Consider the following 15,465-nt stretch of genomic DNA (forward strand, 5'->3'; position numbering starts at 1 on the left):
TGAGATATGAGCTCTTTACCATACTGACTTAATTCCAGAAATATATATATATATATGTGGTCCCTCCTCCTTTCCCTATAACTCACGTGTATACACGCAGAGAGAGAGAGAGAGAGAGAGAGAGAGAGCGCGCAAAGGACTGTATCAAAACTGCCTAGTCATCAGTGTTATTGATTCAACACCAGAGTTCCCTGTTACCCAGAGAATGGGAGGACTAAGGGAAGCTTCCTAAAATCCCAACAGGGAGACCATCTAACAACACAGACTACCTGTGTCTGCTCTAAGGCTTCATTTGCCACCTTCAAGTTAGAAGCAGAAAATCAGGGGGAGCAGGAATGAGGCTGAACTGGCCTGGTGGATATGAAAATAAGTAGTGCGCTTGGAGCACAGGCCCTGGTTCAGACAGCCTCATCATGAATCTTGCCATTGCCACTTACAAACTAGGTGATCTTGGACAAGTTACTAAACATTCTGGAGTTCCTGTTTCTTCATCTATAAATTGGGAAAATAATAACTACCTCTCATAGTTCTGTGCCTATTAACTGCACAGCACTTAATGACAACCTAGCCAAGTGTTCAGAAATGGCAGAAACTCCTACCATTATCATCATCATCATCATCATCATCATCATCATCATCATCATTTTATGATGCCAAGTTGAAGGCAGCAATTTCATTAAGACAACCCTCACTGAGTCAGAGGTTCGTGTTTTTTAAATGATTTGTCAAAGTTTTTTGCTGCCCTTAGTTTAATCACTTCATTCCATGATCTCAAAAGACTCAATCAATCGAAAAAAAGGCCATTTCTTTCCACAAACGCATTCAATCCCATGGCTGGAGGGTTTCAGCTCAGCTTTGGCAGACTGATGTAAACAACATGCCCAAGGAATTTTTATTGCCATTTCATTAATGGGGTCTCATTAACATCCCTCCCAACCAGCTCTGCTGATGGCCCAGTGCATGGCCGTCCAATTACCAAACAACAACATCCCCATAAACCTGTCCTGGCCTCTGAGGTTAAAGATTAAACTGTCCCTAGAAACAATAATGAGTTATAAGAAACAAGCTGTGCAAAATGCTCAGGTCCCTTTCCCAGCTCCTAGCTACCCAGGAGAACTCTGATACCATCAGCTGGGGACAAGAGTCTGGGTGGTCAGCTTCTAAATACAGGACACCTCCCCACCCCAGAATAATGTATCACAGCGAACACTTGGGAGCATAACCTTGAGGGGAAAACCAGACCCGGGAAAAGATAAGGCCATTCTAAACAGGAAAGCAAACAGGCAGCTGGGTGGACAGGTGGTGCTCCTGCCCCTCAGAGTCCTACTGTTGTCTGTCTCTCGGTGCCTTCATCTAGGAACTAAGGACTAACCATCAGAAGGCAAGAGCTGGCTTTAAAAATGGTTACATTTTTTTAGAGAGCAATTTGGCAATATCTATCAAAAAAATTAATGCATACTCCCTTTGAGCTACTTTATGCCACTAAGATGGTAAACTACAGGTATAATCTTACCATTACTTACATATTAGCAAATGAACTCCAGAATATTATGTAGAAAATTTATCACTCAATATTTTATATAAAAGAAAAAACAGTTAACATTAATGCCCATTAATCAAGGACTGGAGTTAAGTAAATTATAGTTCATCCATATGATACAACAGATAAAAAAGGCTCTATACCAGGTGCTGCCCATGGTTCTCTCTGGGTAGGATTGTGGTGCTTTTCCTGCTCTTTCTGCCTGTCTGCTTTTTCTGTAATAAGTATGGGTGATTTTTTTTATTAGCTAGCAATAACAATAGCAATAATAATTATAACAGCAAAAGAAAGTTTGTCTTGGAGAAGCAAAAGGAACAGAATTCCGAGGCAAAGCTGGGACCACGAACAAGTGAGGGCAGAGGCCAGCTAACCAGAGTCTAGGCAAGGTGGGAAAGCAGGATATACCTGTGCACCTGATACAGAGAAACCAAAATCAGAAGCTCTGGAAACGGTCCTCTCCCCAAAGTGCATGATGTCCACAGCAACAGCAGCGGCGATGACCCAGGGAGTCCCTCTCTCTGCCAAGACCCAGCTCTGAGGCTCTCTCACTGCGGATGGTGAGGCTGGCAGGGAGGCTCCAGAGCATGGCCTTGGGTGGTGCCTACTTCTGCAGGAGGCTCTCCTGCCCAATCCCCAAACCATCCTGAAAACAGCGCAGGATGTATTTCCCCATCATATGGAGAAAACAGGCCTAGGGGTTGCTCCAGTGTTGGCTGATCTGACCCCTACTTCTGATCTGGAGGGTCTCCATGTAGTTGGTTGGCTTAAACCCCCACTAATGTGAGGCAGGGGGCCAGAGAAGCCGGTGACTACAAGGGCCGACACTGCCCCTTTTATGTGACCCACACCTGCACCCTTTCAGTGGGACGAGGCGGCAGCTCTCGAGAGGCAGTGAGGGCAGAGAGTGCCAGATTCCACCTCAAGGGAGGAAGTGCAAGACCAAAGACACACAGCAGCCCACATCAGTGGGTGGATGCAAACCACTGAGGGAGTACACAAAGATAACCCTTATAACACTTCCTTCTCAAACACTGTACAATTTACCCTCACGCTGCTTCTTCTAATGTCTTTTCATCGTGGTCTTACCACCTCTGCATTTCCGTGATTCCCTGTGGGCTGCAAGGAAACCTGTACCAAGGACACGGTCACAGGCTCCAGGGAAGGCCTGTATGACAGGGAGAGGCTCTCAGCCTGAAGTCACACTGACCGAGCAGGGAAAATAGGAGGGCTCACACATGCAGTGAGGGGACCACCTCCCAACATGGAAGAGAAGACATCCACGTCTCACTTCCCCACACGAAGATGACTAAACAGCCCGTGTCTAGCAGAGACAGCTGGTCGTCTGTCTACACTGTCTGGGTGTTGGCATCTGACTATGTGGCACAGGCTTCCAGGCTCACACTTCTAATAGAAAATGCCAGCTCTAGCCACCTATACTCCTCAATTAGCGATCCACAGCGCTGCCTTATGTCCAAATAGGGCCTGCAAGCATAGTGTGCAGCAGTTATAATCACTGGCTCTGGAGTCGAAGTGTGGGGTTTGAAACCTGCCTCTGTCCTCACCAGCTGTGTGACTCCAACAAATAACTTCACCTGCCCATGCCTTAAGTCTCCTTAGCTGTTGTACGCACTAAATGAGATGACACATAAAATGGTGAAGATAGGGTGTGACCCAAAGTGAGAGCTCAATAAATACTAGCTAGAAATAATTCATCAGGATTTCTGCATTCACACGTGTGTGCACACCCTCCCACATACACACTCACACAATGCTGGCAGGTCCCAATCACTGTGACAACATGAGGACTATGGAGCACCAACACAACACTGTGCTCCCAAATGCATCCTCCCCACTCTCCTAGAGATGAGTCTCACCATCAGACGATGAAATGGGGCAAAGGGAGAAAACACAGAGTTTGAAAGTGGAGAAAATCCAGGCCAGAAGGGCGTGGGAGCCTTTGTTAAAGGTGAGGGTTCAGTACACTCCCCAAACCTGAGATGATCCTCTCAGCCAACTAAAATAGGCTGGGATATGTGCTGTGTGTGCAGGCATGCATGCACACACAGTATGGAAGGAGAGGGCTGGGGAGGGACACCAGGAAGGGAGTCAGGGATTCCTGGCATCTAAGTGCTCTTCCTTTGTCACTGCACCAGCAGATGTTCATGAGCTGACCTGGGTCTTGGCCAAGCTCTTGGCTCCTGCTGAAGCAAAGCCTCAAGAAAGTGATCTCTTCAAAGACTGGGCTGGGGAGCCCTCTCCACAGAGAGGAAAGGCTCCTGAGAAAAAGCAGCAAGGCATGGGGAATGTGTAGAGAAAAGAGGGCACAGGAAACACAGCAGAGAAACAGGTGAGTCGAGGTTCAGAGCCAGGAAGAATCAGCAGAATTCAGAATTGGGGCATCTGGAGAATGTCCTTCACAAAAATCATCATCATCAGGATCATCTTAACAACTGGTCCCATTTGTATCTCAGAAATAGTAACATAATTATTACTGCCTTTCTGATTTAAAAAAGTTTTCAGATTTAAAAAACTATGATTATAATACATAACTTAGTTCAGCTGTAGAAATAAGATTGTAGGAATAAAGAGAGGGGAAGGATGTATGTATAAGTGGGAAAAGTCTATGAAAGTTCAATCTTATTCTTCTGTGAGAAGTCAGCAGATAATATCTAAAACTATTCCAACCACAGTGATGTAAACATATTGTTTCGATAAGTGGAGGTAAAGAGTAGATGGAACAGCTTTTAGCTGACTCAGAGCCTGCATTTTCATTCTTTTTAGAATTGAAATGAGTGGCTCTAGAGAGCAAGACTTGTGGAAAGGCAGAGCCAGGGACTCTTCTTTATCATCACAGGCCTTACAGTAGTATTTGCCTGTTAAGCTCCTGTTTAGAGAACACTTTGATCAAAATAGAAATCATCTTGCCCTAACCAGTTTGGCTCAGTGGATAGAGTATTGGCCTGCAGACTGAAGGGTCCCAGGTTTGATTCTGGTCAAGGGCAGTGGGGGGGTGTGCAGGAGGCAGCTGATCGATGTTTCTAACTCTCTATCCCTCTCCCTTCCTCTCTGTAAAATAGTCAATAAAATATATTTTAAAAAATAGAAATCATCTTAAACAACAGAAACGATTTATTTCAAACCTAGCTCAAATTACTCTTAGCCCATGAAGTTTTCTCAGATCTCTTTCCTCTTCTCTCATGAAAATTACTGTCTGTGTCATCCATCTGACAATTAATCATATTATACTTGGCAATGAGCTGAACTCTTCTATTGCTAACGATCTTCCCACCTGTGTCTTGTGACCTTGACTGAATTATAGCTGCTTGACAGCAGAGTGCACTTCTCACAATCTTTGAGGTGTCCACAGCCGACCAGGTTATTCAATCCACAAGGTTGGAGGAGGTATGGCAGCCCAGTCCCCATTACCTGCATAAGCATTGGCCTGCTGCAGAAGGTCGGTGCAGGTGTGCACATCTGCAAACGCGCGGATGCCCAGGCAATTGGTGGGATGCAACTGAGACTGAAGGAAGTCACAGCAGTTCTGCCGAACATCCATGAGCTGCAGCAAGCTGGCTGCTGGGAGCAGCACCTGCAGGAGAAGGGGACATTCTGAGACACTGGATCCCTCCAGCAGGGCCTCTCCTCCCTACCACACTGTTCTAATCATACCACTCCCATGCTCAAGGTCCTGGCATGGCTCTCCACTGCCTGCTCAGGTCAGTCCAAACCACCTGGTCTGGCTGTCAGGGCAGCCCAAGCCTCATTTCCCCCGACTCCACACCTCATGGAGTCTCAGCACTAGCCTATTCTCTGTTTCCCTCAGCCTACAGCAGTGCTTTCCAATCGCTAATGTCTGTATGAATTGGGGGAATCTTATTAAAATGCAGATTCTGATGCAACAGGTCTAGGGTGGAACATGAGAGCCTGCATTTCTAACCGGCTGCACTTTGAGTATCAAGACCCTTAAGAGCCCTAGCTGGATTGGCTCAGTGGATAGAGCTTCGGCCTGCTGACTAAAGGGTCCCAGGTTCGATTCCCATCAAGGGCACATACTCAGTTGCGGGATCGATCCCCCAGTGGGAACATGCAGGAGGCAGCCAATCAATAATTTTCTCTCATCATTGATGTCTCTCTCTCCTGCGCCTCCTTCCTCTCTGAAATCAATAAAAATATATATATTTTTAAAAAGACCCTTAAGAACTGAATGTCTGTGCCCCACCCCCACAATTTATATGTCAAAATCCCAACCCCCAATGTGACTTATTTGGAGACTGGGCCTGTAAAGAAGTAACATGGTTAAATGAGGTCATAAGAGTGGGGCCCTAAGGTGTGCTTGTAAGAAGAGGAAGAAATTTCAGTGTTCTCTCTCTCTCTCTCTCTCTCTCTCTCTCTCTCTCTTTCTCTTTTCCCCCCTCCCCCCAATGTAAGGGCACAGGGAGAAGGTGGCCTTCTGCAAGCCAGGAACTGAATCAGCTAGAATCTCGATTTTGGAATCCTAACTCCCAAAACTGTGACTCCATAAATTTAAGCCACCCGATCTGCGGTGTTTTGTTATGGCAGCCCAAGCAGACTAAGATAGATTGATTCTTGGCTACACGTTAACACCACCTGGAGGATTTTTAAAATATTGATGCCTGGGTCTCACCCCCAAAGATTCTAACCTAAGAGGAATGAAGTGTGGCCTGGACAGTGAGGTGCTTCTACAGGTCCCCGGTTACCTCTAATGAACAGTCATGTTTGAGAATCACTGCCCTACAGCCTTTAGCACACTGTCTTCACACAGAAAGGTACTTACTGAATTGTTCACTAGCTGATTCACCACTTAATTACTGAATGTCTGTGTGCCGGGCTCTGGTCTAGGCTCTAAGATTCAGTGGTAAGCATGATAAGCCAGACCCCTGCTCTAATGAAGAATATAATCTACTGGAACAAGGGAGTCACCCCCAAGTCCCTCAGGGCTCAGATAAACACACTTTATTCTCCCATCCAACAAATAAAGAGAACGTCTTTAGCTACATTCTCAGAGAAAGGAGAGCCGAGTTCCCTTTTAAAAGGTCACAAGACACATGAGTATTCACACTATTTCCTGGAAGACAGAAAAATTTCCTGCTCAGGTGTGTTGCATGTGTTTTTCCTAAAAGCCAGGAAAAACTGGCTTGAGCAGGCCAGATGGGTGCTCAGACTGCCAACCCCTCTCAAGTTCCCTAGGCCTTTCCCACACTGCCCAGCCTGCCCTCTGGATCAAATATCCTGGACCCATGGCCAGAGTCCTACCTGACCCCAGCTCTGCTTCTCTTTCCCCCCTGCCCTGTGGAGGAGGTCAACAGTGTGAGCATGTCCTTCAAAAAAGAAATTAAGAAAAGAAAAAAAACAACAACACAGAACAATTTGATTTGAGGCTGCTTAGCTCAGGGCCCACGACATCTATTTCACCCCCAAACAACTGCCACGTCCTGGGCTTGCTCGCCCGGCTCGCAGGGAATGTCTGGACCAGCCAGGTTCCAGCTGTTCCCATCCACGAGGGTGTGCCCAGGAAGCCAAGGGCTGCAGATACATTTCTTTTCTTGACTCAGGCCTCTACAAAAGTCTTTTTCTTTCCCCCAGAGATTTAAATTCTGGACCCTGACCATCTCCCAAAATAGTTCTGAGCCTTAGCTCCAGCTCTCCTCACCAGCCAGTGCTCAGGCCCCACTCTGCCCATTGCCTTGGGCCTTGTCCCTACACTAGGGCACCCAGTCATCCAGGTTTGCCGAGGACCAAGGGGTTTCCAGGACACAAGGCTTTCTATGTTTACACTGGGACAGTGGGTCGCCCTTTCTCATCCCTGTCCACATACAGAAACCACCAAGAGCCTCCACCATCAGAGGCCCTACTCCCAAGCTACCTGCTTGCTCTCAACATGGAAAGCCCTTCCGACTACAAGCTTATTAACCTCCTCACAAGGCTGAATTCTAGAAAACATGCTCCTCTTCCCTTCCTCTCTCTTCCCCTCTCCTATGTCCCTAGCAGGACAGCAGTAAATTAGCATTGTGTCCTTAGTATTTTCCAAACCCTGATTCATTCCAGAGAAGGAAAAAGATAAAAATCACCCACTCCCAAGGGGGGAAAAACATCACTCACTCTTGAGTTTTAGATCATAAGTGGACACAGCCAAGCTCCAAATCTGACCACTTAAGCTCCATTCTCACTAGGCAGCCACTGTCCCCACTAAGCAACCATAAACTGAGAAACTCAATTAAGCTGTGAGCTTGCTCAGCCTAGCCAAACAGATTCCAAACCAGATTAGTCTCTGCCTGCTAGTTAAGGAGAGAACCATTAACCATTCTTGTTGAATACATACCAGGAATGGAAGGCTCTGCTCCAAATTCCCAAATGACCTCCATGACAACCCCTACCAGCACCAGCTGCCAACCCTACAGTTAGGGCCATAGGTTGACCAACCATCCTGGTTTGCTGTGAATGTGTCAGCTTTAGCACTAAAAGTCCTATGTCCCAGGGTCAGGTGTTCACCTCTGCAGGGGAACTTCTAACCAGTTACCCTAAGCAGCCCTGGTGGAGAGGAGCAATCAAATGCTGTGGCAAGCCTCAAGGGGTGACCAGAGGCAGGTATGGGATAGCAGCCCTTTAACTCCAAAGACAAGGATTTCTGAGAAGTGCTATCTGCCTCCAAGATTGCATTCCCAGCCAAACCAAAATGAGATCATGCCAGGGACACTCACCTCCTCCCCGCCACCCCCTTGCCCTCTTCTTCACCAAGAGGGCAGCAGCACAATTTGGTGCTTAAATTCTTAAGATCATGACAACCAGCCAAAAAAATAAGATAATAAATATTTCCTGAACACACTCCTTAGGTTATGAATTTCAGTTTTTAAAACTTCCCTGGACAGAGCTACCCACAAAGCTTTCAACTTCCCTACTGTTCACAAAACCCACATAGTAAGCAAAAATTATAAGGCTTTTCACCTCTCGATGTGCCTCTCCCCACGCCCCCACCCCCTATCCCCATCCTGTTTGGGTCCTCTCCTGCTGAAAAGCATTCCCAAACTGACTTCCTAAAATAAATGGGGCTGGTGGTTTCTCTAATTGCTCCTTCCCTCTCTTTGATGTTACACTGAGATTAGCTATGAGTCAAAGGCCCTTTTCTTCCCACTATTTGCTTTATACAGGAAGGCGTGAAGGAGAGGAAAGGAAGTCAGAATTCTGAGGGGGGTTGGAGACTGGGAGATGTATCACTGCTTAGCCTCTGAGTCTCAGGGATAAACTGGGCCCCAGTCCAATGGGGTTCTGGGGGTACACATGAGAACAAACATCCCCAGAGACTGTGAAAGAAAAGAGAGCATACATCCAGGAAGGGCTGTCTTCACCTCCCTCACCACATCAACAAGAGCTTTCAGAGGATTTCCTCTTCTCTTATCTTGCCTGCAACTCGACTCCCTCAAGTGGCAGCAGTAACAAGATTGTGAACAAGAGGCCAAGCCTGGGTCCTCAGCTTTGAAGCAAGACTGTCCTGGTGGAATCACTAGGGCAGTTCTGGTGGCCTCTGGACGGAGGAGGCCGAGACGGGAGGAGTGGCTGGCTGGAACCACCACAGGGATGGAAGATGACCCCAAGTTGAAAGCCTTAGTTTGTCTCTCTTTGACCTTCAGCAAAGAGTTTATAGTCTCCCCTCCAGCTTGCAAATGGCCTCCCTCCATTTTTCATGTGTAGGCCTGTTTTGTTTTTTCTCGCCCTCAGATAACATGAAAACACAGCAGAGGATATCCCGTCACAGAGTTTACTTCCTTTAACAAAAACAAAAGGAAATGCCCTGCCTCAGAAAGCACCTACTCCTGGAATTTCAGGGAGGCAGGGCCATGGGCAAAGGGAGGGCACCAGCCAGTGGGCCAGGTGATACTGTGGGTCTGTCCTCCTAGCACCAGGCATGAAACCTGGCAGAGAAACAGTGTTAAATTAAAAATCTGTTGAGAAAAAGAAGAAACGGGAAAGGGCAAAGAGGAAAAGAAAAGGGAGGTAGGGGGAGGGAGGGGAAATGGGTATAGGTGAACAAGAGAGCTAGCAGAATAGCACTGTGATTAAAAGTCTCGCTTGGATTTTGACTTCACTTACCAGTTATGTGGCTAAAGGCAAATTACTTAACCACTCTGTGTCTCTGTCTCAACAATAAAAGGAAGATAATAATGGTACTGTCTTAAAGACTTGTTATGAGGGTCAAATGAGATAGTACTTTTAAAGCGGTTAACAGTACTCAGTTAAATTAGTTTTTATAATTATTAATTCTGAGCTGAAGTCAAGATTCTGATCATTTAATAAGAAACTCAAGTTCACCACATCAACAAAGCACAATGAGTTGGAGAGAGCTGGTTTCAAATCCCAATTCTGTCCTTCACTACCTAATTGACCGTGGGTATGACTCATGTAACCCCTTTGGGCATCAGTTTCTTCAACTATAAAAGAAGGATCATAGATGAACGTCCCATTGGTGTTTACAAGAACTAAATGAAATAATGCATGTAAAATGATCAACACATGTTTGGCTTACTGTGAGCATTACTGTGCAAGTTATGACAATTGTTACCTCTACCCCAGGAGGGCAACTCAGTATCTTCAAAGTATGTGTGGCTGGGAAGAGATTAGGGAGATAGCTCTCCCAGCCATTTAACCAAGCCCCAAATTTCTGACCCTTGTTTCTAAGACTTTCAGGAAATCCCCAATGCCTCCATGCTCACCTTCTCAATGCACCAAATCTTCAAATACTGACGTCACAGACAGCTGTGAGCAACAGCCTCAGAAGACACATAACAGCATGAAGAAGCAGCCACATTTTGATCCAAACTTTCTCTTTTCAACCTTTTTTGTTTTGTTTTTCCCCAAGGTCAAACCACAATTTAAAGTGGAGAGGAAAAGGGAAAACAGTATATCTCATTGATTCCAAACAATGAAGTTCCCTGAAGGTTCCATATTGTCTTTCCCAGGGGAGCCCTTGCACAGGCTGGCCCCTCCTACTCTACACACAAGAGATGAATAGCAGGCCCATCTAGGACACACACACCAGTGAGGATGCAGACTGGTGGGCAGAGGCGGCAGGCCTGACCTCCCAGTTTTCCTTCAAGATCTGGCCCAAACAATGTTTCTTCAGTGAGGCCTACTCTAACCATCCTCATCAAGGTGGTGATGACCATTGCCTGCTTACTGGGTACCTCCGCCCTCACCCCTACCAGTATATAGGACACCCATGCTTAACCATGGTCCAGCTTCAGACCATGTGCTCCTTGGTAAAAGGGCTTCTATGCTCACAGTGCTCTCTGTGCCCATATTGTCTCCTGGCACACAGGGCAGCATATTCACTGACTCCTTTTTTCCAACTCCAGATGCTGAAGATGAGGGCAGGGCTGTGAAAGGAGGAAAAGGCAGAGGCAACACATATCACAGCCAACGCCCCTGCTGAGACTTGGGCCTGATGCTTGACACCCTACATGTGCAGAGGCATTCAATTGACTAACGTTGAAACAGGAAAACATTTTTAACAACCTTACAATCAAATACTCAAAATCCCTGCGATGAGATGATGACTGGGAAGAAGCAGAGTCACCCAGGCTTTTAATTCTTCCTTCACCCAGAGTTTGAACCAACAGGAGTTAAAGACTTTCTGCTCTGAGGTCTTATGGCCTCATGGTGAAGAATGTGGGTGCTGTGGTCAGGCAGGCATGAGTTTGAGGGTCGTTCATCCACCTACTGGTCTTGTGACTCAGGCAAATCGCCTAACCTCTTTGGAACTTTGGTTTCCTCTCCAGTTACCAACTAAGTTGTGAGGGTTAAATGAAAGGATGCTATAAAATGGTGGGCCCGGAGTGTGCCATACACTGAGCTAGTAGATGGGTCTGAGTTTACCTGGACGTTTTCTTCAGTCACCTCAATTTCAGCCGTATAGATATAGTCAATCAGCTTACTCAGTGTTTGCCCATCCACGTCCTTGATTTCAATTTTCTTGGCTTTACTCTCAGACATGTCACCTACAGTTCAAAACAAAACAAAATGAACATGAACTTGGCACCTAGAGTATGCTTAACTTTCTCACATGCCTCCTGCCCCATCTGGGTAACATAAAGCACTTGCCTGCGCTCTGGAAGGTCATCCAGCTGACATCAGGTCACGTCAACTTTGGGTCTGTGGTCATCCACAAACCCGACTTTAAGCATCCCCCACTCTATCTGTTGCCCATTTCCATTTTGAAGGCAAATCTGTGTGCAATAATTCATTCAACCACCATTTACTGTAAACTTCTACACAGTAGACCAGAAGAAGTGAAAAAAGTATGCACCTGTCCTCAAAGAACACATGTTCTAGTCTAGTAGAGCAGACTTATAAAAATACATCTAAGAGCAAGCAGAGGTTTAGCAAAGTAACCATAACAACAAAAACAACAATTTTAAAAAGTAATATTTACTGCTAACTATGGCCAAGCACTGTCTAAGGCACTTTTCCTATGATGTTTATTAATATTATCCCCATTTTACAGATGAAGAAACGGAGGCAAATCTAGAAAGGGGCCAGGCTGGGATTGAAACCAAGGATTCTGACTCTAGAGCCTATTCTTGTAATCAATATACTATACTAAATCCCAAGAATGCAGAAGATAGAACAAGAAACCCTGCCCAGGGAATCCAGGAAGGCATCCAAGTAGGTCACTCTTGAGCTGGGTATTAGAGAATAGTGTGTTCCACAGGCACCAAAGGTGAGAAAGATGAGCTGGATGCAGCAACCATAAGTGTAAAGATAGGAAAATGCCAAAGAAAAATATTGGGAGCAGTAAGAGGCTGGTATGGCTTGTACCTAGGGTAACAGTGAGGAAGGAAGCTGAAGAACTAGGTAGGAGCCAGGACTTGTAACTTACAGAACCCTGTAAGCAATGCAAATGAATTTTGACTTTATGCTAAGAGTAGTGCCATTAGAAGGTTTTAAGGAGGGGCATGACATCAATAGATGGATGTTTCTGAATGAAACTTGGGATGCATTGTTGAAGCTGGATCAGGGGCAGGGAGAACAGTTGGAAGACCCTCATAATAATCCACGAGAGAGAGCCTAGGCCTGTGAACTAGGGCAGCGGCAGCACCACATTTGCACAGTCCTGAGGCCCTTTACTTTGGCCTGCCCTCCATACAGCACAGAGCTCTGTCTAGAACCAGGGTCATCCCACAAGGGCTGCTGGTTTCAGAAAGAAAAAGCAGGCAAGACGTGTGTCTTTGTAGAATAAAATAAAGGGCAATCTGACTGCAAGAAACAGGGATTCAGAAGCCCTCATGAGAGTATGAAAACAGAGCTGGGAGGTTGTTTTTTCTCTGTGGAATTTGTACACTGGAGCCAAGACAATAAGTACAGTACAGCATTTGCGTATTGACACCTACCTCCATGCTGCATAGGCTGCACAGGAATCCTACCCCAATGCAGTTCCCACCCTGACAGAGTTCTAGATATGAATGACTTTGGAACAGGGAGGGAATGGGGAAACCATTCCAAAACCTGCCTGCTCCCTTCACTGCCAGATCAGGCAGACCGGAGACCCTCCACGTTGTTCTCTCTTCTCTCTGACTGCTTGTGGAAGCCAGTCAAAAGGCCTCAGCACCAAGAGCCCTGAGGCAGGGCAAAGAGACAAAGAGGAAATGGAAAAGATTATGGCTTTCTCCTCTACGCATAAGATAGGTGCTCACAATCTCTCTGGAGTTTACTCCTGCACAAGACTTGACTGGGGCAGGGATGAACCTGCACCCAAGATACGTGCCCTTGACTAGGAATCAAACCTCAACCCTTCGGTCCATGGGCTGATGCTCTAACCACTGAGCCAGTGCAAGAGCAACCTATTTTTAGACAAGACTACTGTACCCCTCATCCTCAAATCTGGGTCTCCTAAGCCAGAAGAGGATGCCTGGCTTTGATGTGATTTGTTAAGGACAGGAAAAAGAAACCCTATGTCACTGTAAGCTTCAGCCTAGAGGAAATGACTAAAAGACAGGTCACATGGAAGATAAGGCCATTCCTCCTTAATCCCAAGCAGCCTCTGATGCCTCCAATCTTTTTTTCTGAGCTATTCTACCTAATCCCTGACTCCTCAGGGGCAAAACCCTCAGGAACAGACCCTATCTACTACAACTACTACTACACTACTACTACTACTACTACTACTACTACTACTACTACTGCTCTACAACTTCACTCTAGTCTTCTTTGTCCAAGGGAAGGATTCAGTTCCCTAGTGCTCCCTCCCTCCTAGTCACACTGCCTTGGATTAAGTCTTGTTGAGCTGCATGTTACCATGAAGATCTTCAAAGGCATCAATACATCATGCAAACAGAACACCGACAAGGGTCAGGGCTGGCAGAGTCTGGCAGATGAAAGGATGGAAACAGAGGTTCTGTGGAATGTGTGCATGCCTGGGAGGTGAGTAAGGGAGCTGGGCCATCATTGTTCTGCTTTGTGATGGTCTGTGTCCACTCAAATTCTAAGCCCTTGCCTCTTACTCCAGCACATTCCTGTCTCTCCTCCCTATTTCTACTCACCAAAGACACTAGCTAAACATCAGCCTACATCTAGTAAAAACTGGATGGCAACTCTTCTTTAAAAAACAAAATCAGCCCAGCTGGTGTTGCTCAGTGGTTAAGCATGGGCCTATGAACCAGGAGGTCACGGTTTGATTCCCGGTCAGGGCACATGCCCAGGTTGGGGGCTCAATCCCCAGTATGGGGCGTGTGGGAGGCACCCAATCAATGATTCTCTCTCATAATTGATGTTTCTATCTCTTTCTCCCTCTTCCTTCCTCTCTAAAATCAATTAGAATATATATATAAAACAAAAATAATCTATAATCAGCCTCTGCATATAGAACCAGGACAGGACAGCTCACTCCACAAGCAGTCACTCCAGGGGCTTCGTTTGGGATGGGAGCCCAAATGTCTTGCAGCTGTGATGATGGGTGCAAGACCCTGAGCCCGAGGTCTTTAGATCTCAGGTCCTTTAACACCATAAAATGGAGTTGTTTTTAAAGTATTTAGATGATTATATGGAGTACAAATACCCATAGTCAATAGAACCCATAGTAAAGGGCATGATAAAAAGAGGGGGAAAAAACTAACTAGGCTGTTTTGGGGAAATGAGCTTCCCCTGGGATAGAGGTCCTAGATGGGGAGGTGGATGGAAGGACGCAGATCTTAAAGATTCCATACTCACAGGGAAAAGATGGGCAGAATACAGCACTACTGGCCTCTCCAATCACACTATTCAAAAGAAGTAGAGGACCATTAAGCTGCCCATCCCAGATCTTTCCACAGACGGGTTGCCTTTGGACACTTCTGTGGGCATTCAGACCTGTTTCACATTTATGCAAAACTAGAGGCCTGATACACGAAGATTCGTGCAAGAATGGGCCTTCCTTCCCCTGGCTGCCGGCACTGCCTTCGCTCCGCCTGAGCCTCATTTCCACCTTCCCACATTGCACAGAGACACGGAGCGGCTGGGGTGGTGCGGAATGCCTGCGTCATCGCCATGGCAAGCATCCCGCCCTGCCCCCTGCCACTGGGCACCTGTATATGCAAACTAACCTGCCATCTTTGTTGGATTAATTTGTATACTCGCTCCTGATTGGCTGGTGGGCATCGCAAAGGTATGGTCAATTTGCACATTTCACTTTTATTAGTGTAGATTATTGTGAGCAGGACATGGTCAAGGAGTAGAGTTGGTATTGGAACTATCACAGGACAGTTGGGCAATATAAACTCAGAGGACAAAAAATAAAATAAAAAAATTTTAAGCCTGAATAAAAGATTATAATCACATTAATCAAGTCAGAAGAAAGTCACACGTATTTTATTTTCTTTTTAGCCTTAAAGATGATGACAGAAATGGATTCTGCATGAGTCAGCTGGGCCTTTTCATTA

General features: G+C 46.1%; 1 protein-coding gene across 1 annotated transcript in view; it reads right to left on the reverse strand.

Moving 5' to 3' along the window:
• KLHL3 (kelch like family member 3) overlaps positions 1 to 15,465 on the reverse strand; it is a 110,679-nt gene that overhangs the window by 65,602 nt on the left and 29,612 nt on the right. Inside the window, exons 4-6 of the mRNA XM_054717881.1 lie at positions 11,429 to 11,550; positions 4,967 to 5,129; positions 3,103 to 3,105 (exon numbers count right to left, since the gene is read on the reverse strand). Of these exons, the coding sequence (XP_054573856.1) occupies positions 3,103 to 3,105; positions 4,967 to 5,129; positions 11,429 to 11,550 (288 nt within the window). The remainder of the gene's footprint in view (positions 1 to 3,102; positions 3,106 to 4,966; positions 5,130 to 11,428; positions 11,551 to 15,465) is intronic.

Source organism: Eptesicus fuscus, chromosome 6, assembly GCF_027574615.1.
Source record: "Eptesicus fuscus isolate TK198812 chromosome 6, DD_ASM_mEF_20220401, whole genome shotgun sequence".
NCBI classification, from domain to species: Eukaryota; Metazoa; Chordata; class Mammalia; order Chiroptera; family Vespertilionidae; genus Eptesicus; species Eptesicus fuscus.